The 20,981-nt window shown below is 47.5% G+C and overlaps 1 protein-coding gene across 1 annotated transcript in view; it reads right to left on the bottom strand.

The window, feature by feature from the left end:
• The window catches only part of nrp1a (neuropilin 1a), a gene marked incomplete at its 5' end in the record, with an annotated part of 61,228 nt that extends 41,185 nt beyond the window's left edge, over window positions 1-20,043 (bottom strand). Inside the window, 3 exons of the mRNA XM_080514850.1 lie at window positions 722-949; window positions 12,080-12,261; window positions 19,895-20,043. Of these exons, the coding sequence (XP_080370976.1) occupies window positions 722-949; window positions 12,080-12,261; window positions 19,895-20,043 (559 nt within the window). The remainder of the gene's footprint in view (window positions 1-721; window positions 950-12,079; window positions 12,262-19,894) is intronic.
• Between the last annotated feature and the right edge of the window lie 938 nt (window positions 20,044-20,981).

Raw genomic sequence — 20,981 nt, 5'->3', positions numbered from 1 at the left:
TATTGGCTCGTAAGGTTTTGCAAGGTACATCATTATACATTGTACATATAAAGAATCCTCAATATATTTGAAAATAAATATATGTTTTGCATTTTTGTAGTGGGTAGATCACTTTGACTTGGTCATTTTATAAGGAGCTCGCAGGCTGAAAAAGTGTGGGCACCTCTGTTCTAAAAACATCGCTGTGTAAACGCAAAGCCCTTCTGGAGCAAAATGTTAACATTTTCACTTGAAACGTTGCGTAAACGGGATCTAAATATCACGAGCTACATTTAGTAGGTGACATGAGTTTTCTTACGGTCCACGGCGAACTTGTAGAAGTGTTTAAAAAGTGCAAGCTAAAAGTAGGATTGCATTAATAAATCCCAAATGTCACAAGAATACAAGAAGAAAAGAGTCCCAAGATGCTAACTAAGGGACTCGCAGTTTCTTGTGGGAGGTTAGAGGTTTTAAAAAAAATGTCAAACTCATTCTATTCTTTTTTTTCACATTACTTTTAGTTTAACTTTTGTATTCTATTATGTCACATTGAAAATGCCTCGACAGAGGCATTTTCAATGTGACATAACAGAACACAAAAGTCTTGATTGACAGACACGGCGAGATAGAGCCCCGTCCTCTACGCTCTCGCTTTATCAGAGTTCTGGGTGTTGTTCCCTGAAAACACAATCGACCGTCCCCCCCCCCCCCCCCCTCTCAAGGTCCACCGCCGTTGGCTCACCTCCAGGGAATCCGTCCCAGATCTCCAGCCGGTCGTAGCGGCAGAACACGCCGGTGGGGGGCGTGGTGTCCGGCTCCAGCTCGAAGCTCTCGAACTCCAGGGTGATCTCGGACATCTTGGGGGCGAAGATCATGAAGGTGCAGTCCAGGTTGTTGGGGTACTTCTCCGGGAAGCCCGGCGACTTGATGACGCCGCTGTTGGAGGTGAAGTTCCTGGAGCATTCGGGGCCTGGAGGGGAGGGGGGGTGGGGACAGGAGAGAAGACGGAATGAAGTGAGACCACGAGTGGACAAAAGAATAAAAGGGGGTAGGGGTGGGTTCGTGTTTGAATGACCTGCTGGGTATTGTGAAGACCTCTGACTAGCAGCTGTTCTATTGAGTGCAGGACGGTTTACGCCACCCCCCCCCCCCCCCCCCCCGGGACCACCTCCACAGCCCCTCTGTCCCCCCGGGGAACACATCTGGATCCCACACATCACACTCCATCAGCGTTTGTGTGCTACATGTGAGACTCCAGTGTAGCATCCGCGGTCTAAAAGATGGTCTCTTAAACTGACGGTTCACAACCTTTATTGAACTTTGTATGTGAACACGCCGTAAGAGCTACGATGTAAAACAGAAACATACAATTAGCAACTCTTAACAGCATGCTCACCCTTAACCGTTTGCTATAATTATTGCCTTAAATGAAATACATTTACCTTGCATAACAATGAAACTTAAACATTGAAATCACCTTGTGGTAAACCGACTTGTACGAAAACGCAATAGCACCCTCTAGTGGTCAGAAAATTACTCTAAAACAAAGCAGATAAACACGAGGTCTGTAAAATGAAAGAAACATACATTTAAGAAACATTTAACAAACTTCGTCTCCTTATAAACCGGCTGCTATTGAAATGTAATCACCGACAAACTTCTCCTTAAATTTTATTCTTAACTTTTACAGAGCACATCCATAGACGTCTGCAGTGTTTTCTTCTGTTTACGACTCACGACTTACCGCACTTGCAAGTCATTTCAAAATAAAAGCATACGTAATATACTGTCATTTCAACTTAAAAATAAACTAAAAAAATTGCACAATGAACATAACTCAAGTTCATTTACATCCAGAGTGTAGACGCCAGCGGAAGGTCTCGATCGCCGGTGAAGCGACGAAGACGCTGCTTTCGACGGTCATTCGGGGCAATTATTCGGCGCCATTAGTGGCAGAAGTGCACCTTGGGTAACCTCATTCCCACGCCCGCCGCGACGGGTGTGCAGATGGGGCAATCCAACGCCGAAATTGCCGGAGTTATCGCTACGTTGAGCCTTAAACGAGTGGGGAAAACTGCTTTTTCCGTCGTCACTCGAACATCTCGCCCCTCCCCCCCCCATCCCCCAGCGTTGATTTCCCTTTTCTTTCTCCCCGAGTTGAACGCCGCGGCGCAGAGGGTTGACATTTACTGTGGTTCGGCGCCATTAATTTCACAGCTTCCCTTCATAATTTACTCCAAGAAAATGGAGAGATTTTTTATTTTTTTTTGGGTACAGCGAGGGAACCCCGGGACGAGAGGTGAAACGCTGAGTTGTTTCTGGGAGGCGCCACCTCTTGGGAAGAAGACGGCGGCTGCAGGATCCAAAGTGCAGCTGAGGTCGGCGTGTGAACTTCCTGTGGATATTTTGCTCAGAACTCCGTCCGTCTCGTCACCCTTTATCTCAGATCGGCAGTTTGACCAGAACGGATTCGGTGTTTGGAAGCGGTTCACTTTGAAAACCTGTTTTCCTGCAGCAGAGGAAGAACAGAGCTTTCTGTTTTATTTCTAAAATTTGTTTTGGTATTGTAAACTGCTTTTTATCAATGTTTTCCAGTTTCAATTTCTTATGAGCTTTCTGAGAAAGTCAGTCTCTCATCTTCCCCTTGACCGATGCATGAACAATTTAAATGAAATGTCTTTGTTATGTGACATTTATACTGATATTTTTTGTGTATTTTTTTTTTTTTGGGGACAATGAGAACAAATCAAACTGTAAAACTCTTTGTTTCAACAAAATCCGAGTTATGTTAACTGAAAAGAAACTCGCATAAAAGCCTGACACACCATCGGACAGAAGGAAACTCTGCGACGGTTCAAGCGACTCGAGCAAAATCGATGATTCGCAAGTTAAAACCCATGAAGATGCAGATCCGCTTTCAGACCGAGCCGAATGGTGAAAACCACAGAATCAGTTGACCTTTTTGCTTCTTATCAATCGGCAACAAACAAACAAACAAACAAACAAAAAACCTTGATGGAGGCCGCTGATAACAATTAGCTGGCTATTTATTCTTGTGAGCTATTTGAGGACAAGTAATGCTTTGTTTAAAACGTAAAGCTTTCATTTCACGGCCATCGTAAATAGCTCTTCTGCACATGCTCAGTAGACGCTGCAGGGTCGTGACTCAAAGTCCATATTGTATCCTGGAACTTGGCAGTTAGGATATAATAGGATCGTATCAATAATTCCCATTAAATGACTGTAGAGGGCACTAACTTCAAGTTTTCCGCACCCCAGCTTTTGGGGGGGTGTCGACGATGATTGAGGAAAAAAAACGGTTCAAATGTTCCGTTTGTGAAAACCGTAGTCAGTCAAGCCCACTCAACTGGTAAGATCAGTCAAGGACGGCGCGATTAAAACAAGCGGGCGGCTTTACCCAGAAAGCCTCGGCTTCTTCTCGCTGCTGGCTCGGCGCCTCATTTCTAGCGAGTGTTTGCCTCCTCCTGTGTGATCATGACTGAAGGCGAACCAAGGACAAACGTCCCTATTGTCAAGCTTCTGTGTTCGCGGCAGCAGAGAACAACAATAACAACAACAACAACAACAACAAAAATAGAGTGGCGAGAAAGACGGAGCGCTCCGGTTGCTCCCACCGGCGAGATAATCATCCAACACGTCTCTTTTATCTTGTGCCTCCATATGGGCGGGCTCTCGCCTCCCCCCCCGGTTCCCCCCCCCCACACCCCTCCTCCTCCTCCTCCTCGCCACGATTGTGCTGACGGCCGATCGGGGAGCGTTGGGCGATAGCGGTCATGCTTTTTGTGTCTGAACGCGGGGAGCGTGTGCATGAGTCAGCGGCGACACGGCGCTCCGGGAGGCGTTTAGATCCAGTTGTCGTCAAAACGCAAAGTCGGGTGTTTTTCAACAGTCCAAAGAACACGCGTTTGAGGTTAGACTGTCGTTTCCGTGTAAACGTCAAACATTGCTGTGCAGTTTACGATTTCTAGGATTTTTCTCTCTCTCTTTTTTCCACCTTTTTTCCCCTTTTTTTGTAAATTTTTTCAAGGATTTTATAGATCAGACTTTTAAGCTTTTCACTGTTTTGTGGGTAACCGGTTAGGAATAACACCACGAGTTTAAACAAGAACGACCTCCTGAAAAACGAGCGCTTTTGCTTGAATTCACCTCGAAAGTTCCCTGGTGGGAGTGTCGAGTTTCCACAAGCGCCAAATGAAATGTGACACTACGAAGTTGGTGGAGGAGGTTTTACAACATATTATAGGAAATAGAGCAAAAAATCAACAAAAAAAAAGAATACAAAAAAAATACAAATACAATACACATTATAGGAAATATGGCAAATAAATACTCAAAAAATTCAATAATAAAAATATACAAATATATGAAATAATAAATAATAATTATAATAAATAAATAAAATAATACAAATAACAAAAATATACAAAAAAGAAATACAGCAAAAAAAATCCCAACAAAATCAAAAAGGTCAACAGAAGAAGCAAAAAAATACCAAAAAAAAGAAATTAAAATATACAAATATATAAAATAAATAATAAGAAGAAATAAAATACAAATATACAAATATATAAAATAATAATAGATAAATAAATAAAATAATATAATAAAATAATAAAAATGACAAAAACATACAAAAAAAGAAATACAGCAAAAAAAAATCCCAACAAAATCAAAAAGAAGGTCGACAGAAGAGTTGAAGCAAAGATTGCAGGATCGAAGAAAGGCCAAGAGGAAGTTCCCCTCGCCACAATAAAAGCTGTTAAAACTGATGCAATGAAAAACGACGCAAAGATTTTCCAAATCACGTTGGAAGTTGCACATTAATCAACTGGCACAAACTCCTGCCGGGACTTTAGGAGGTCAGAGTGTGTTTGTCCGGTTCACGGTAACGTTTTGCTTTCCGAGGGAACCTCCGGGACGTAAAGGTTGAGAAACGCCGCTCTCCATAAAAGCCTTTTGTGGACCAAACGGCTTAATAAGCTCGGGGAGGAAAGAAAAAGATGTAATCTTTAGTGCAGGTCTACCGTCAGCATCCGACCAGGCACTTTTACTGCTGCTGGTTGTAACGACCTCTTTTAACTCGGGGGGGGGGGGGTGGGGTTATATTGAGTCACAGGGTGGAGTAAACAAATGTCGGCGGCGAGCGATTGCAATTTGTTTAACGGGACAGGTTGTAGCAGGCAGAATGATATTTAATGGAGATTTGATTCCAGCCTTTGCTCGCTTGTGCGCCGGGGTGGGGGGGTGGGGTTATAATAAATCTTAAATAAACACGGGGTTTAACATTAAGGGGGGGGGGCTCAGCTGTTCCGTCTCCCTGATGACTTGTCCTTCTGCGCTGGAGAGCCGACCGGAGGCCGGGGCGTTAATCATTAGACCAACGCCGGGCGGCCGATGTGCCACAGCCTCTCCCCACTTTCATTTTATTTTATTTAATTCCTCTCGCTCTCTCTCTCTTTTCCATCTAATCATCACTCTCTCCCCCCCCCCCCCCCCCCCCCCTCCCTCCGCGGAGTCGGAGTTATTAGTGACCGGAGCCAGAGGAGCTGAAGCTGTTGTTCTTGGACTGGAGCGTAAATCACCAGTGTTTATGTTCCACGTTGCCCCGCCGGCCGCCTCCATTACTGCCCCCTCACCCTCCATACGCTCGCCCCTCGCTCGCCCTCACGGCCCCGTCGCCCGAATTCCTTACTTTTCCACGAATCGGAAAGAAGTACAAAGTACAACTCCGCAGAAAATGACTGTAAGTTCAGGAACTGACTCAAGATTTACCTAACGGAGTAATCAATGTTTGCTATATTTAGAGGATTAAGATCTTCAAGCTGTATTTTTGGGAATATTATCGAAAACTCATGAGATGATTGATCTTCCAGTTGATCCTCGGCTTTAAATCTGATTTGTTTCCGTTCCAAGTAGAACGCAGCAGGTTCAGATAACCACTCGCAGGATAAAATAGCCTATTCAGGCTCCACTCACATGGCCGTGCAACTTTTTAAAATATCTGACTCCGTCTCCATGGAAACATGGGAAAACTTTTCAGAAGCGCTCCTCCTCTGGTTGCTCGCCAAATTAGGCTCCGTTTACAGAGAAAATCAGACAGAATCAGAGCGTTTTTGGAGTTCCACCTTGGGAACCATTTTCAAAAAGTTGTGTTTTCACCGACTCCAAGCGACGGACACACAAAACACACATTTTTTTTCTTCCCCTTTTCACTTGGAGCTAAACAACAATTTCTTTTTGCATTTTTTACGCACATGGAGCAAATATATACTCTGCTAGGAAAAACATAAATGAAACTGAAACGAACAGACGGGCGACGATTAGCGGTGAGACGTTCTCAATAAATGTGCAAATGTCTGGCGGAGTCTGAGCCTCGGTCTCCTTCAAGAGTCCTGTGAAGTTTCCATGAGGGCCCTGCGTGTGTGTGTGTGTGTGTGTGTGTGTGTGTGTGTGTGTGTGTGTAGGGTGGAGCCTAACAAGAGGCACATGATGGCATAGGTCACATCTGGCACAGAGACGCAGTGTCATCACACACGCACACGCACACACACACACACACACACACACACACACACACACACACACACACACACACACACACACACACACACACACACCCCGTTTCAAGTGTTTTCACAGGTGTGAGCTCGGGGCTAAATGCGCCCGCATCGTGGCGACGCGGTAAACAGGGCCATGGCGTGAAAAGATGCTTTCACGCATACGACGGTAAGACTTGCTGAGTAATTGAGGCACAGATGAGCTTGTGTGTGTGTGTGTGTGTGTGTGTGTGTGTGTGTGTGTGTGTGTGTGTGTGTGTGTGTGTGTGTGTGTGTGTGTGTGTGTGTGTGTGTGTGTGTGTGGTGACACCAGAGGCACTATCTCTGCCTCCTCGCCCACTTCAATGGGCCTCCATCCAGCCTTGATGTGGCTGCAAGCAGAACGGCAGAGCTGTTAAAACAAAACATATGCCGTGCGCGTGCACGTGGCCGCGTGCACGTGGCCGCGCCAATGCTTAAGAGGACGATTCTTTCCAGAATCACTTGAAGGATTTTAAGTGAGACTCGGTCAGATGACGGGATAAAACCCGGCTTTCCGTTCACGACAAACGCCGCCGGCGGACGACAACCTGACGCTCGGTTCGCTCAACGTTTTGTTTTTTTGGGCTGACGCGACATTTTTTTTTTCTTTTTCTAAATATGCGCCGGCAGTTGTTTTTGAGGCCGCGCTCTAATTTGTGGTGCGGTTCAATGGCCCAGACCCCATTAAAAAAAAAAAAAAAAATTGTCTTTCAGTCTTGTTGGTTGGATTTTTCTAGATTCTTGAACACGAAACCAAAAGATGTCAGTTTATCGGGTCGTTTTGCAAATTATATTGTGAGACGGAACGTCCACAACCTGTAGAACCACGGGTCTAATTGTCTTGGTAACTCGACTCCCCGCCTTCCTTTCTCCGCTCTCAGCCAATCACAGGCCAAAAGAATGGAAACCGACGGAACAACTAACTTTAACAACACGAAGCCATTCAAACGACCGTGACAAATGATGAAAGGAGCGGCGTGGTGGTTCAAATAACCTCGTATTCCATTGGTTTCCATGGCGACAAATGTGGCGTTGGCCAAGGTGCGAGCTCCATTGACCTCACATTGGGTTCAAACATTTCTAAACTCCTGCTGTTTGGCCGGTTTGGTCCATTAAGAAGTGAACTGAGACTTCATTCCGAGAGCTTGTGAGGTGATATTTACAAATATAAGACGATATTTACAAGTGAAAACGCATTTTCTTTTATGTTTCTAAAAAGCCAGGTGGGATTGTGGTACAAGTCAAGGTTGCAGCTCTGTTTAGAGACAAACAACCTTATTTTGCTGGGGTTTTTTATATATCTTTTTTATTTTCCAGCAATAAATATTCCTCCCTCTCTAACTAATCTCTCTTCACGTTCTCGCTTTTCGCATCTCGCTCCTCCCGACTGCTTTGCCAGGCTCCAGCCGGCGGAGCGAGGCTGCCAATTTGCAGGCTATAAAATAAATAGCCCACGCTAATTAAGACGGTTGGATGGGACCGGGGGTGCGGAGAAGGGGGGGAAGAGACCGATGTGGAGGCAGCCACGGAGGGCCGCCGAGCAAACCTGTCCTCCTTATCCAGACACTTTGCAGGACACAGGCCAGGACTCTGGACGCCGAGCGTGCGCGTTCGCGTATTTACACAAAGTAAACCGGCACGTGTAAACACACTTGTCCAAGTCGGTGCGCGAATCCCTTCGGTGTTTACATTTGTTGGTTTTTTGCGAGTGTATTTATCTTCCGTGCGACCTTTGCTCGTGTTCCGCCCCCCCCGAGGTCGACTTCCCGCCATCCGAACACACGATCGCGGCGATAAAACAGCCCCGCGTTCTTTCTTTGCGTTTCCACCGCCGCCTTTCATTCGCATGCAGCCGACACAGGGCTCCCCGCTCCCTCCATCCGTTATCGGAGCATCTGTGCATCATCATTAACGTTACACGTGTTAGCCAACACAATGTTTTTTTTCCCAGCTAATACCCCCGCCTGTTGATAAGCTGCGCTAATCAGCTAGCTTTGTATCTCTCTCTCTCGCTATCTCTCTTTCTGCTTGATTCACTCGCCCGCTTGAAAAAAACAGAGCTGTTAATTGATGCCGGAGCCCCGTTGTTGGCGGGAGCCGGCGTCGACGGAGTCAAAACACGGAGGGAATTCAAAGCATTGGCGAGGCACGACATCCTGGGTGGAGGGAGACGGCACACCCATGGGGCTGGACTCAATGGGAAAGGGGCGGGGGGGTGGGGGGGGCAGTGCATCGTAAGAAAACATGTGGGGCTGCAGAGGCCTCTCTTGGTTTTACTTTGAAAATACAAAAAGGTTGTGCAAGAACGGTCATTCTCGGCTGGCTTCAAGTGAAAGTGCGACGTTTGTGTGTCGAAAAGAGTTTCGCGTTTCCATGGCAACGTTATGAACATGATGTGGGAAATGGCAGATACACGGGAAAAAAAAAAAAAAAATCATCATTTACAGGGTCATTTGAGTCTCTGCCTCCCGAGTCTGGTTTGGCAAGTTTCTTCCTGTTGAAAGGGATGAAAAAAAAAAGCGGAAAAAATAAGAAAAAAAGAAAGAAAAATGAAAAAAAAAGAAAAAAAAAAGAAAAAGAAAAAGCAAACAAATGAAAAAAAGAGAAAAAAGAAAAGAAAAAAGGAAAAAAGTAAGAAAGAAAAAGGAGTTTTTCCTTCCCACCGTCTCCTCGACTCACTAATGTGGAATTTCTGGGTTTTTCTCCTGAAAAACGAAACGACTGTGTTGTATTTGCAAGATCGAACTCAATTCAACTGAATTCAATTGTCATTGACCGTTGAGTTACGAAGGCAGACCAGTTGAGAACTTGTCGTCTTCCCCGGGAAGAATCAACACCAAATACGTGCACTGAATAATCAACATGTTTGGATTTGTCTGCTTGAATCTAAAAAGTTTTCCAATGGACATGGACGATATGTTCAAGGTACCCGTTTATCAAACAATCGCCTGACGATCCAGAGGTTTCCAGCCCAGAGGCCAAGGCTGGACGTAAAGTCTCTGGATTGAAAGCAGAGTCTTATGTTCACCAAACAACTAAATATTTTGGACAATGAGAGAACCGTGTGGTATCGGGAATGTTGTGTTAGGGGGTTTTCTGGGTCGCTCTTATTGCCCCAAACTATCGGGGCCCGGGACTTTCTGCCTCCTCAGCTGATTTCTATGTGTGTGTTAAGGGTTTTGTTTGCACTGTGGGGACGGAGGAAACTGCCACAACAGCCTTTTCCCCGATAACTCTGTTATCATTTTGTAATTTTGGAGTTCTGGCTTGTGTCAATACGCGACTCCCACGCGTACGGACGGGAGCACTTCGGACGGCACAAAAGCGAGTTAGTTTTTGTGTTGTATAGACGTTCTGCTTCTTTTCCTCCCGGCCCTGACCCCGTGTTTGGATTCAGATCCAGCTCAGATTGCTGCCGAGCTCCGCCTCTGCGGTCCAGAGTCCTGAGTCGCGTCCAGATATCCTCGCCGATCCTCGTATCTCAAGCAGCTCCCCCCCCCCCCCCCCCCTACACTCTCTCACACGCCTCATTTATAATCGCTGCTGGCTAATAGATGAAACGAGGAAATACCGAGCTAATCATGGAAAGAATGTGGTTGAATTAACCGGCCTATCGGGGGAGGAGGGGGAGGGGGGGGGGGGGGTTCGAGGACGGGCTTGGTGGAAGGTGGAGCGTCGCTTTGATCTCGTAAATGGACCCAACACTCCACCAGCTGCTCCGCCGTGATGGCGACATGCACAAACACAAACATACACATGCTCAGTCGGATTAAAAGGAAGGAGGATCATTGCGGGGCTATTCATCACGTCCCCGGGGTCGTGGGGGTGGGGGGGGTTGGGGAAGGGGGGGGGGGGTGGTGGGGGGTCCCGTAGACCGCTGCCGAGGTTAATTAATGAAAGTGGAATCTGTAGCACCTGTCTGCCGACTGCTCACTCTCCTGAAATGCTGTCCTCCACCTCTTCCTCCTCCACCTCCTCCTCCTCTTTCCCTCCAGACCAAACAAAGGAAGGCAGGAAAAGAAACCCAACAGGAAATTCTCCCACTTGTTCCGATAACATCATATTTGTGTTCCAACATACCTGACTCCCAAGTAACACGATTGCTATTTTTAAGCTCCTTCCAGATGAAGGAAGGATCCTCGCGCCGGCTGCAAATGGAAACGAGAGCGCGTCCCTAGTTTGAACCCCCCCCCCCCCTCCACCCCCCCGCTAACAAGACAGACTTCACTTTCTCCCCAAACCGACGCGACAGCAGTCGCTTCCCACGCTGGCTGCGGAATGCCATCTGACAACAAACCAGCACTCGAAGCGGCATTTGCGAAATGGGCGTTTGTCAAATTATGCCCCCCGTTTATTGTATAATAATTCACACCAGATATATAAAAAAAAAACAAACAAACAAAAAAAATAAAAACGCTACAATTATGGAACATATGGGAGCGTGATTCATTGGTTTTCGAGTGAAGCATATTGCCTGCCATATTGCAATTGCATAATTTGATGCTCTGATGCCTTGACTAAATCACAAACAAACCATGAAATTAGACGGAGAGGCTCTTTCTTGCTTCATTATCGGAATGATTCCTCCAGCTTTTATAATGAATCAGACGCCGTGTTTATTTGGCGGATTCGGTCGCCGGCAATCGGGAGTCGTGTGGCGGCGTTCACCCGACCTCAAACCAAGGCCACGAGCGAAAGGTCAAAGGGGGTCATTGAGAGTGCAGCGGTTTGGGGCAAGGCCTTGTCGAAAGTCTGATTTTGCACGCGTCAACGAGAAACGACTCATGAAGGGGGTGGACAGGCTGTTCAGAAGCTGTCCCGGGGGGGAAACAACCGCCAGGATGTGGCGTCTTCATGTTGTGGAAAAGAGGAAGAGGATGTGTGGAACTGCAGACGGGGAAAATCTGGGAAGGAACTCGAGAGAAAAACGCAAACATTCCTGCAATTTGTCTGCTTGTTGTCGGAGCACGCTTTTTGAATTAGTGCAGGCGAACGGGGGTCTTCAAAGGACTTCAAAGGACTTTGGGGAAAAATGGAAATCCGAAACATCTCGGACAACTTTAAAAGTATGAACTCTAAAAGAAAGCGTGCGTCGCGAAACCAAAAACTCAGCAACAGCTAGTAAACTGATCTCCTGGCAAATCTGGTCTTTTCGTTTCCTTTGATGTTTTTTCATAAAGATGAGTTTGATAAAAATTCTGCTGCCAATTCTACAATACCGGTGTTTGTTCTCGGGGATATTTAGGACTCTTGTGAGGACGACTACATGAAGTGTGAAGCTTATGGACTTTATTTATTCTTCCCTTCAGTATCTGGAAGGGAAGAATAAAGTATAATATAGATTTAACTCCTCACTATGTGGGTGATACGTTTCGTGGAGTTCTGTCTTCAATCCCACCGAAATCTTCTGGTTTTTCATTTTGTTGCATTTTATAGTCACTTCAATGACTTGTATCTGCATTTATGGAATCATCAAAGAGAACAGGAAGGTTTTGACTCACCTGTCTTGAAGATCTCGTATCGGATGGAGAATCCCGCCCCGTGCGTCTCGTAGTCAGAGACGAACTTGATGAAGAGCTGGTTTCCGGAGGAGACGACCGGCGACGGGGCGATCTTCCCGCAGTACTTCCCCACCAGCTGCCCGCTCTCGTCCACGCCGTCCCGCACCTCCACATAGTCGTACCTGAGCGGCGAGAGCCAGGGAGGTGAGCGTCGGCCATTTTGTTGGCCGAGTTGAAGCCAGGCAGTTCATACGGAGTGTGTGAGAAGACACACACACACACACACACACACACACACACACACACACACACACACACACACACACACACACACACACACACACACACACACACACACACACACACACACACACACACACACACACACACACACACACACACACACACACACACCCTCAGAGGACCACGAACGCAGAGCAGCACAGCATATTGTGCAGGTAATGTAGTGGAAATAAAACACTGTGTACTAATGAGGTCTCAGGTTAAAACGCAGGGAACAGGTGGGCAGGTTGGGCTTTCATTATATCCACACACACACACACACATGCACGCACGCACGCACACACACTGCAGAGGTTGTGTGTTCCCTGCAGGAACTGAGGTCAGGATTAACCAACTCCTTTAACTACCGAACAATCGTCTTCCTCCTGTTTGACCACAGGATAAAACTCAATCCGTGCACGTGCCTGTCCTATAAGACAATATGAGACCCGCACGCAATTATATTCTGGCCTTTGGCAGAGGCTGGCGTATAGCGAGAGCAGGTGTTAAAGCTATTAAAGAAAACACACACACACACACACACACACACACACACACACTCACACACATTCAAATGGAATCTCAGACCCACGGCTATTGAAGGTAGCAGCCGCTTAATTGAGTCGGCGCAGAGTTTCAGAGCAGAAGAGGAAAACAGCTTTGAAATAGGACTGGGAACAAGAGCCGCCACGCGCACACACACACACACACACACCGACACACACACACACACCGATACACACACACACACACGGAGTCTGGCATGCGAAACTTAAGCCGTTGTCGGAGAAATCGGAGCACCGAGCCAACGAGGGTGGTCTAAACAGCCTCTGGTTATCGGCGTGTGTGTGAGAGAGTGTGTGTGTGTGTGTGTGTGAGAGTGTGTGTGTGTTTTCTAGCACTTGTTAAAAAGTCCACATTAAACCCATTTGAGTTGCGGTTTTCACTCCTGTGTGTTTCTGAGTGTGAGAGGGTGGATGATGGTGCGGAGATGACTTTTCCGTGCCGAGTTTCGACTGTGACTGACGGAGGGGGGGGGCACTTAAAAAAAAAAAAAAAAAAAGAAAGAAGGAAAGAAAGAGAGGCAGATTAGGGCTCAGGTTTCCAGCGCTCCTAATTGCCCGTAACGTCGAAGACGCGCCAGCTTTTCGGCTCTGCGGGCCGCTCATCTGCTTGTAACTCTAACAACCTGCGGCGCTGCTGCCCCGTCGTCACCACAGAAGAAGAAGAAGAAAAAAAAAGTACATTTTGACGTATGTACACAGCAGGTGTGTGGTCACAATCACTCACTCTCTCCGTCCCCCCCCCCCCTTGAAATGTGCACCTCCCGGGCGAAAAAGGCCCCATTTTCATACTTTGACCCCGATTCCCAAATTACTGTCAAAACACCGGAGCTGCTCGGCGAATTCCCAACTCGCTTAATGCTTCGGATTTTACACACACACACACACAAAAAGGCGATTTACACTTTGAGCGACGGCTCCGGTGGGCTACAATCCCTCAGGTGGGACCCGACGTGTATCAACATGCCCCCCCCCCCCCTTTCCTCCCCCCCACCTCACTGTGCTAAACGGCTTCCTTCTCCTCGCATTAAAAGAAAATGTATTTGCGGAGCTCAAATTGAGTTACCGGAGGTGATTTGTGAGGAGAGAGGTGTGGGAGGAGGGGGGGAGGGGAGGGTGGATTTTTTCCTATGCAAAACATCAAGGTGAGTGAGTGAGGGAGTGATAGAGAGAGAGAGAGAGAGTGAGAACAGAGTGTAACTAAATGTGGATGTGGACGGCGGTGGCAGCGTTCCAGATGGAGTCCCCCGAGGAGCTGCGGTGGACGGATGGCTCCGCTCGTCTTTCAGCCGAGGGCGAGGCGATCCGGGGTGATATGGAGCTGTCAGGACGCATCAAGTGCCCCCTCTTCTCCTCCTCCTTCTCCTCCTCCTCAACCTTTTTAGTGCTGGATTCAAGGTTTTATTCGACTAAGAAATAGAAGCTCCTGCTCCATTCCATGCAAAAATCACCACATTTCAAACCTTTTTTATTTTCCCCTCAATAACTTGCGACGCGCCCATTCGACTTAGAGCATAAAACTCAAGTTCTCCCTCTATAGTCGTTTAATTTCAATTATTGACGCTCGATCCGGGTGGCGTAGGAGGATGAACCTGCTGCCAAAGAACATTGAAACACGCGTCCGTCTCGGGCCACGATCGCACGTTTCAAGCGTCCGTTCACACTGAAATCGTCTTGGAATCCCGGTATTGAAAACCCACGAATGCAAATTCGCAGCGACTCTTTTCCACATTCATCTCGTGTTTTGCTTGTACGACGGCCACCCCGCTGCCGCTAACTCGCCGCCCGGATGAAAGTTGCGTTAAAAGACGACATCATTCACACAGACCGTTGTAATTTCACACGTGTTGCTCCGGGACCTCATCAGCAAAACAGAATCCACATTTCAGAGTAACGAGGCGTTGCAACGCTCCAAACTAAAGTGGGTGACATGCGCGCGGCCAGATCGCCCGGTAGGAACCTCCGGTGAGAGCAAATCGAATTAGCCGAGCGCGGCGGCGCCGAAGCTGCTCGTCGCATCAACGTCTATTAATCACGACTCCGGGTTTCGGGTTTCCTCGGCTCCGGTAACGTTTTTTTTTTACCGCAAAGCCGGGAAATGAAAAGTTTGGAAGAGAGGCGCTGATGACTTTTGCACAATTGGAACTCGACCGCGCCGGCCAGATGGCGGCGGCCGTGTCGTCGCCGCTGCTGCATCTGGGATTTCAAAACGCTAAGTGGGGAAACGCTGGTACAAGTTTCAGTCTTGTTTTTTTTTTATTCATTTCTGCTTAAATCTCTCTTGTGATTTCCTCCGTGATCCCAGACTTGCTACCCCCCCCCCCCCCCCCCCCCCCGGTCCCTCGATGGGCCACAGGCCACAGCCGGCCCGAACAAGAACCGCTTTGTTTCGGCTGCTTTATCGGCCGCGGCGCGGGTAAAAATACAACTTTCACGTGGTGTTTACAGCCTCACCTTCCCCTGTGTTGTGGCCAAACAGCGAGGGAGTATCTCATTATTTAGTTTAAGGAGCTCCCCGGGGGGATCGGGGGGGGGGAGGCCTGCCGGAATGATGTCATGGCGTGAAGTGGAGTCATTAGAGCTGGAGTTCACTCTCCAAACGCCTAATATTTAGTGAAAGGCTGGGTGGTGTCGCCTCGATTTTAAAAACTTATCGGCGGGACGAGAGAGTGAGATTTTTTTTTTTTTTTTTTTTTGACACGATCAATCTCTCCTCTCCTCTCCATGGTTTGGTTCGCAGCTCCCAACAGAGAGCATCAATCTTTCTGTGGCCCTGCTCCGTTCTATCAGCAGACTTATAATTCACCTCAGAGCCTGTGTCTCTGCAGCAACCCCCCCCCCCTCTCACCACTACACACACACACACACATATATACACACATGCATGCACACACAACTGCCAAAAGCTGAGCGTTGCCAGACGCCTAAAAAATTGATGCTGAAATGCATCACTGAGATGAAGAAGGAGAGAAGAGCGAGCTGCAAGTACAGCCAGAAGGAGCTGAGCAAGTGTGTGTGTGTGTGTGTGTGTGTGTGTGTGTGTGTGTGTGTGTGTGTGTGTGTGTGTGTGTGTGTGTGTGTGTGTGTGTGTGTGTGTGTGTGTGTGTGTGTGTGTGTGTGTGTGTGTGTGTGTGTGTACAGCATGACCCAATATGTGCAAGTAGATGCATGTTGACGGAGAGCGTCGTGTCCGTTGTGGACGGTGCGGCGTGTAACAGTAGCCCCGTCTGACAACTTAATGTTTCCGTCGAGCCGATCCTCACAGGCCCTTTTATTCGCTCCTCAAACGAGGAGGAGGGAGAAAAAAAACAAAAAAAACAAAAAAACAACTGTTATTTTTCCTTCTGTTTCAAGTCTTTGTGCTTCCAGAAAAGCTGTTTACTGCGTTTTCACCCCGGCGCATCATCAACTCGGATGGCCCTCGTAAAAAAAAGGCGGCGCAGCAGGAGAGGGAATGCAGATAGAAGAGAGAATATGTCCTGGAGGGGGTGGAGTTGGTGTGTGTGTGTGTGGGGGGGGGGTTGGCCTGCTCTTCGAAAATGTCTGTATTTGTGGCTAAATGACTGGCGTGTCAGCCAGAACTCCACTGGTTCTGCTCCGGCGGGTCCACTGCTCATACAGATCTATCCCGGCCCTTATCGTCTGGAAGACATTATGGGGGGGGGGGGGGGGGGGGGTGGAGGGGGGATTGGCTGGGCAGTTTGACGGCTTTTGAAAGTCTCTCTTGTTGCCAGCTGTGTTAAATGCAGCTTTCATCTGCGGCTCTAAACACCTGCAGCCACTGGCTTGTAGGACTTCGAGTCCATGGGGACGGTTGATATCGACCGGGGACGATAGCGGGAGGACGTGAGCGTATCTTAGGCCCCGTTTGCACGACAACCTTTTCAAAATCTGCAAAAACACTCACCGCAATAACAATCCAACTTCGTCATCGCTCCGCGTAAAAGCCACAGACTGATACTTATTGGAAACAGAAAATGCTTCAGCTCCATGTAAATGGACGAACACACAACTTTTCTCAACAGTTCTTCTGCACATGCTCAGTAGGTGGCCAAGAGGTGACAAAAAATGGCAGCTTCCGGAGTATCATGACATTTCCGTGTGAACGGTCCTCGTTTTCAAAATGTTTGTTGCGTGAACTCGAAATGTTTCTGAAACTGACAAAACTTTCCTGAGACGGAAATGCAAAAACGATGCATTTTCACTTGAGACCGTCTTTTAGGTCTTCACACAGTTTTGGGGATTTGCTGCCCGTCAACGATCTCCAGAGATGACTCAAGAAAAATAATGTCATTTTGGGAAATACGTATGTTTAGAAATCAAACACGCTGGTTTGGATTGACCAACCAGAACTGACGTGGCTTATTTATGGATTTTTTTACACGCTAACGAGCTTCATGACGCCAATACAAGGGTGATGCGTTCAGGTGCATCACGTAACTCCGACCACTCTTTGCTTTTTTTGTTTTTTTTTAAGCTTGGTGGGTGTGGCTTATATTCAGGTGCGCTCAATTACTCGGAATTTGGTTTATGAACCATAAATATGTTGGTTTGGCGGACAAGGCCACATCGCTACATTGAGAAATACAGTTAAAATAACTTCACATACTCTTCTTATTCGAAGACGTCATGTGAATATAAATGGTTGTAAATACCCGACCAATCCCCAAAGAATCCCCAACAAGCTTTGTCGCTTTGTTACCTTCATTGTTTTTACCATTTATACATTCTCTGGGCGCGAAAACGTCCAAACGCGTGAAATTGAAGCATTCCCATTTAGCGTGTCGGCGGCTTGTCGAGAAGTCCAACGCTAACATCGGAGAAAGGCCATCGCCTCGCCTGCCGAGTTAAACTTAGATTCCTCCTCTCAGGAAGCCCGTGTTGTTGACCTTTCATGTTGCATCCCCGCTGTTGTTTTTTCTGCCGTTCATCCCCGGTGACAATACAATCTATCGGCGCCGCACACACCACATTTATCTGTCTGGTCCGCTTTAGGTTCCAGGTGGGCCGGAGTGACTTTCCGCGACGCACACACCGATAATCACACACACGCACTGCGAGCTGCCCACCGCTGCGCTAATAGTAAAAACCGTTTGCCAATCCAGTGGGGAAATTAGACGGAAAAAAAAAAAGAAAGTGAGAGTTAGGAGGGAAAGCGAGAGGAGGAGGAGGAGGAGGGTGGCGGCGGTGAGGGGGCGAATGTAATTCTCAACGACCTTCGCTTCACCGACTCAAATGTATTAGCCTGCCTTCTTTCTTCAGGCACAGAGAGAAAGCAATCCGCCAGTGTCAAACGAGAACATTAGCCCTCCTTACAAAGCCAAAGAGAAGGCGACAAACCGCCGGCCTAACAATATAACAGTTATATCGCCCCGAGCTTTCCCGTGGAAATAATCTGTCCTCCCTCTATAAATGTCTGCTTGATATGGTTCTACAAAAGCAATGCAATCTCGGGCAATGGAATAACGCTATGACAGACTATATAAGCCGCGCACAATTGGTGGGATTTCTTAATCAGACCATTTATAAGCTCAGCGGGCTGTGGAAACCCCCAGAACAAGAGCTCTTTCTGTACTATCGTGCTACAGTTCAGCTGCAAGCAGGAAGAAAAAAAAATATATAAAAGCCCAACCCTTTTCTCTGACAGTGGATAACTTGACTTTGCATGGAAACATGTCACCTACAACATGTCACAACATCTCCAGGTAACACAAGTGGAAATGCCCAAACAACCTACTAGGAAAAAAAAAAAAAAAAGGGGGAGAAAAGGGACCTTCTTGTCAAGCTGTCAGGAAACTCCGGTCCCGGAGTTCTCAAGTATTAACGAGTCCCGTCGAACAAACTGTCACTTGGGGGGGCCCCGGACAAAAACATCATTAACGTTTGCACAAGAGGGCCCCAGACAAGCTGATCCCCAGGTTACTTTTTCCAAACCCGGAGGCGACATAACTCGTCCAAATAGAACTGTTACTCTTTCTCTGCTTTCCATCCTGTGCTGGATCCCCATTGCATACCGCATTCATTAACCCCAACCTGGAATAACAGGTTCTTTTTTTTTTTTTTTTTTCCCTTTTTTCTCTCAGGCAGGCAGCCGGCCAGCCGTAATGACCCAGCTTGCCTGCACAGACAAGGAAATACGCAAAAAAAAAAAAATGTCAGGCCAGGTCTACGTCTTAATGTTCTCGGTTAAAAACATTAACCCGAATTGACTCGCTCACATGAAGAATTTTATTGACGGGGGGGGAGTAAAAAAGAGCTAATCGTTAAAACAGAAAAATTGACCATCAGGCATTTAAAAAAAGACAGATTTTTTTTTTTTTTTTTTTGGTTTCTCACCCTTCCCAACGACGAACCATCACTTTTTGAATCCTCAGAAAATTCTAGCGGGACATCGAGGACCTCCGGATGGGGCGAGTCGCGGTCGGAGAAACCACCGACCGATCAGAGGGTGGAGAGGAGCGTGGTCGCCGTGCCCGCCGACACCCGCGATGGTGCCGGCCCAGCTGCACCCGTCCGACGGGCCTCTCCAACCCCCCCTCCCACTCCTCCCTCCACCCCGTCCCGCTCAGCTCCACCATATATTTAGTCGCTTCTTGATTCCACCTCGGCCACACGCTCGCGAAAGGCGTACCCGCTTCTCCTCAACCGCAATCATCATTAGCATTGATGGATTTAGCATGCCGCCATCCATTAGCTCCCCTAATTACGCTGTCGAGAGATCCGCTGTCGCCAACAATCAAATTAATGAATTTGGCTGTTTAGACTCAATTATTGCGTCGCCGCCCCTCCCCTCTGCGACACGCACACACACACAATAATCCTCTATTCAGAAATATGAGCACGGACTGACAGAAGGAGTTTTCTGCCCCCCCCCTCCCCTACCCCAGGGGTGGAGTGTTGAGAGGGAGGGGGGGGTTCAAGAGCGAGCAAAAAGCCCCCACTGTTAGCATGCTAATTTGCCTGCGCTCACCTCACATGCAGGGTCGGCTGCACTCTGAACCGCCGGGGTCGCCGGAGGGCGTTCAGCTGACTGTCTTTTCTCTTTTCCACTGTGACGGGGGCCTCCAAGGGGTCGGAGTGTTTTCCATCACGGCCGCTTGTGAACTTCCTTCCCCTCATTCGGCTAATGAAGCGTGACGAATAGGTCACAACAACCCCAAACGTGAATCGACGTCGCTGGCTTTAATAACGAGAACATGAGGAACTTTGCTCTGGTGAAGGTAAATGGTGACCACGACTATATTCTACAGGGGTTCTCAGCTGTGAAAGGAGCACAATGATCTGAACGCTGTATGATTTTTTCTTTTTGCGCGACGAAATAAGAAAAACAATGAACATTTCATGGTAATCAGATATTCCCCCGAAATCCCAACTGTATCCTCACTGAAAAGTGAGAAAGTTTCGTCTCGGATAAAAATATAAAAACGATTCTTCAGCACGCATTAATGCTGAGGATTTCGCCCTCATCTCTTTTTATATCACACATCTTGTTATCGGGAATGTGTGAGCGCGTAAGTACAATCAATTAAGAAAGCGCTTGTGGCAAACTGGAGATACATATTTAGCACTTTACACCGAGTAGGCGAGCTTCGGAAATGGAACTGCTGTTGCACGGAGCAAGCGTTCGACGCCGTGTTCAGATATTAACATTCACAATTTGGATGCATGCTTTTGCAAACGAAGCCGGCAGCCCTTCGGGTAAATTAACGACACGTTTGATAAAAGCAGAAAAGCGGGGTCGTAATGGCCCGAAATCACTCGCAATTATTGTCAAGTTGTTAAGCTTCTCCTGCACCGGGTTTCCCCAATTCACAACAAAGCTAGAAACTTTACTATGATTCACAAAAAGGAAAAGACGAGAAAGTCAAAAAAAGGACGAAACACATTGTATGTGTGTTTTCTCAAATACAGACGGGAGACAGAGAAGGGAGGCAAAGCGAAGCACTCAGACCCGGTTTCCGGGCCCATTTACAAGACGGAATGGCTCCCATTTGTCCCACCTTGACATTTGAGAGGATCTCTGATTACACGGGAGAGAGGGGCAGGCAGAGGTGAGC

Source organism: Blennius ocellaris (assembly GCF_963422515.1).
Source record: "Blennius ocellaris genome assembly, chromosome: 19".
In the NCBI taxonomy this organism is placed as follows: Eukaryota; Metazoa; Chordata; class Actinopteri; order Blenniiformes; family Blenniidae; genus Blennius; species Blennius ocellaris.
This window is presented reverse-complemented; position numbering and strand designations above follow the sequence as displayed.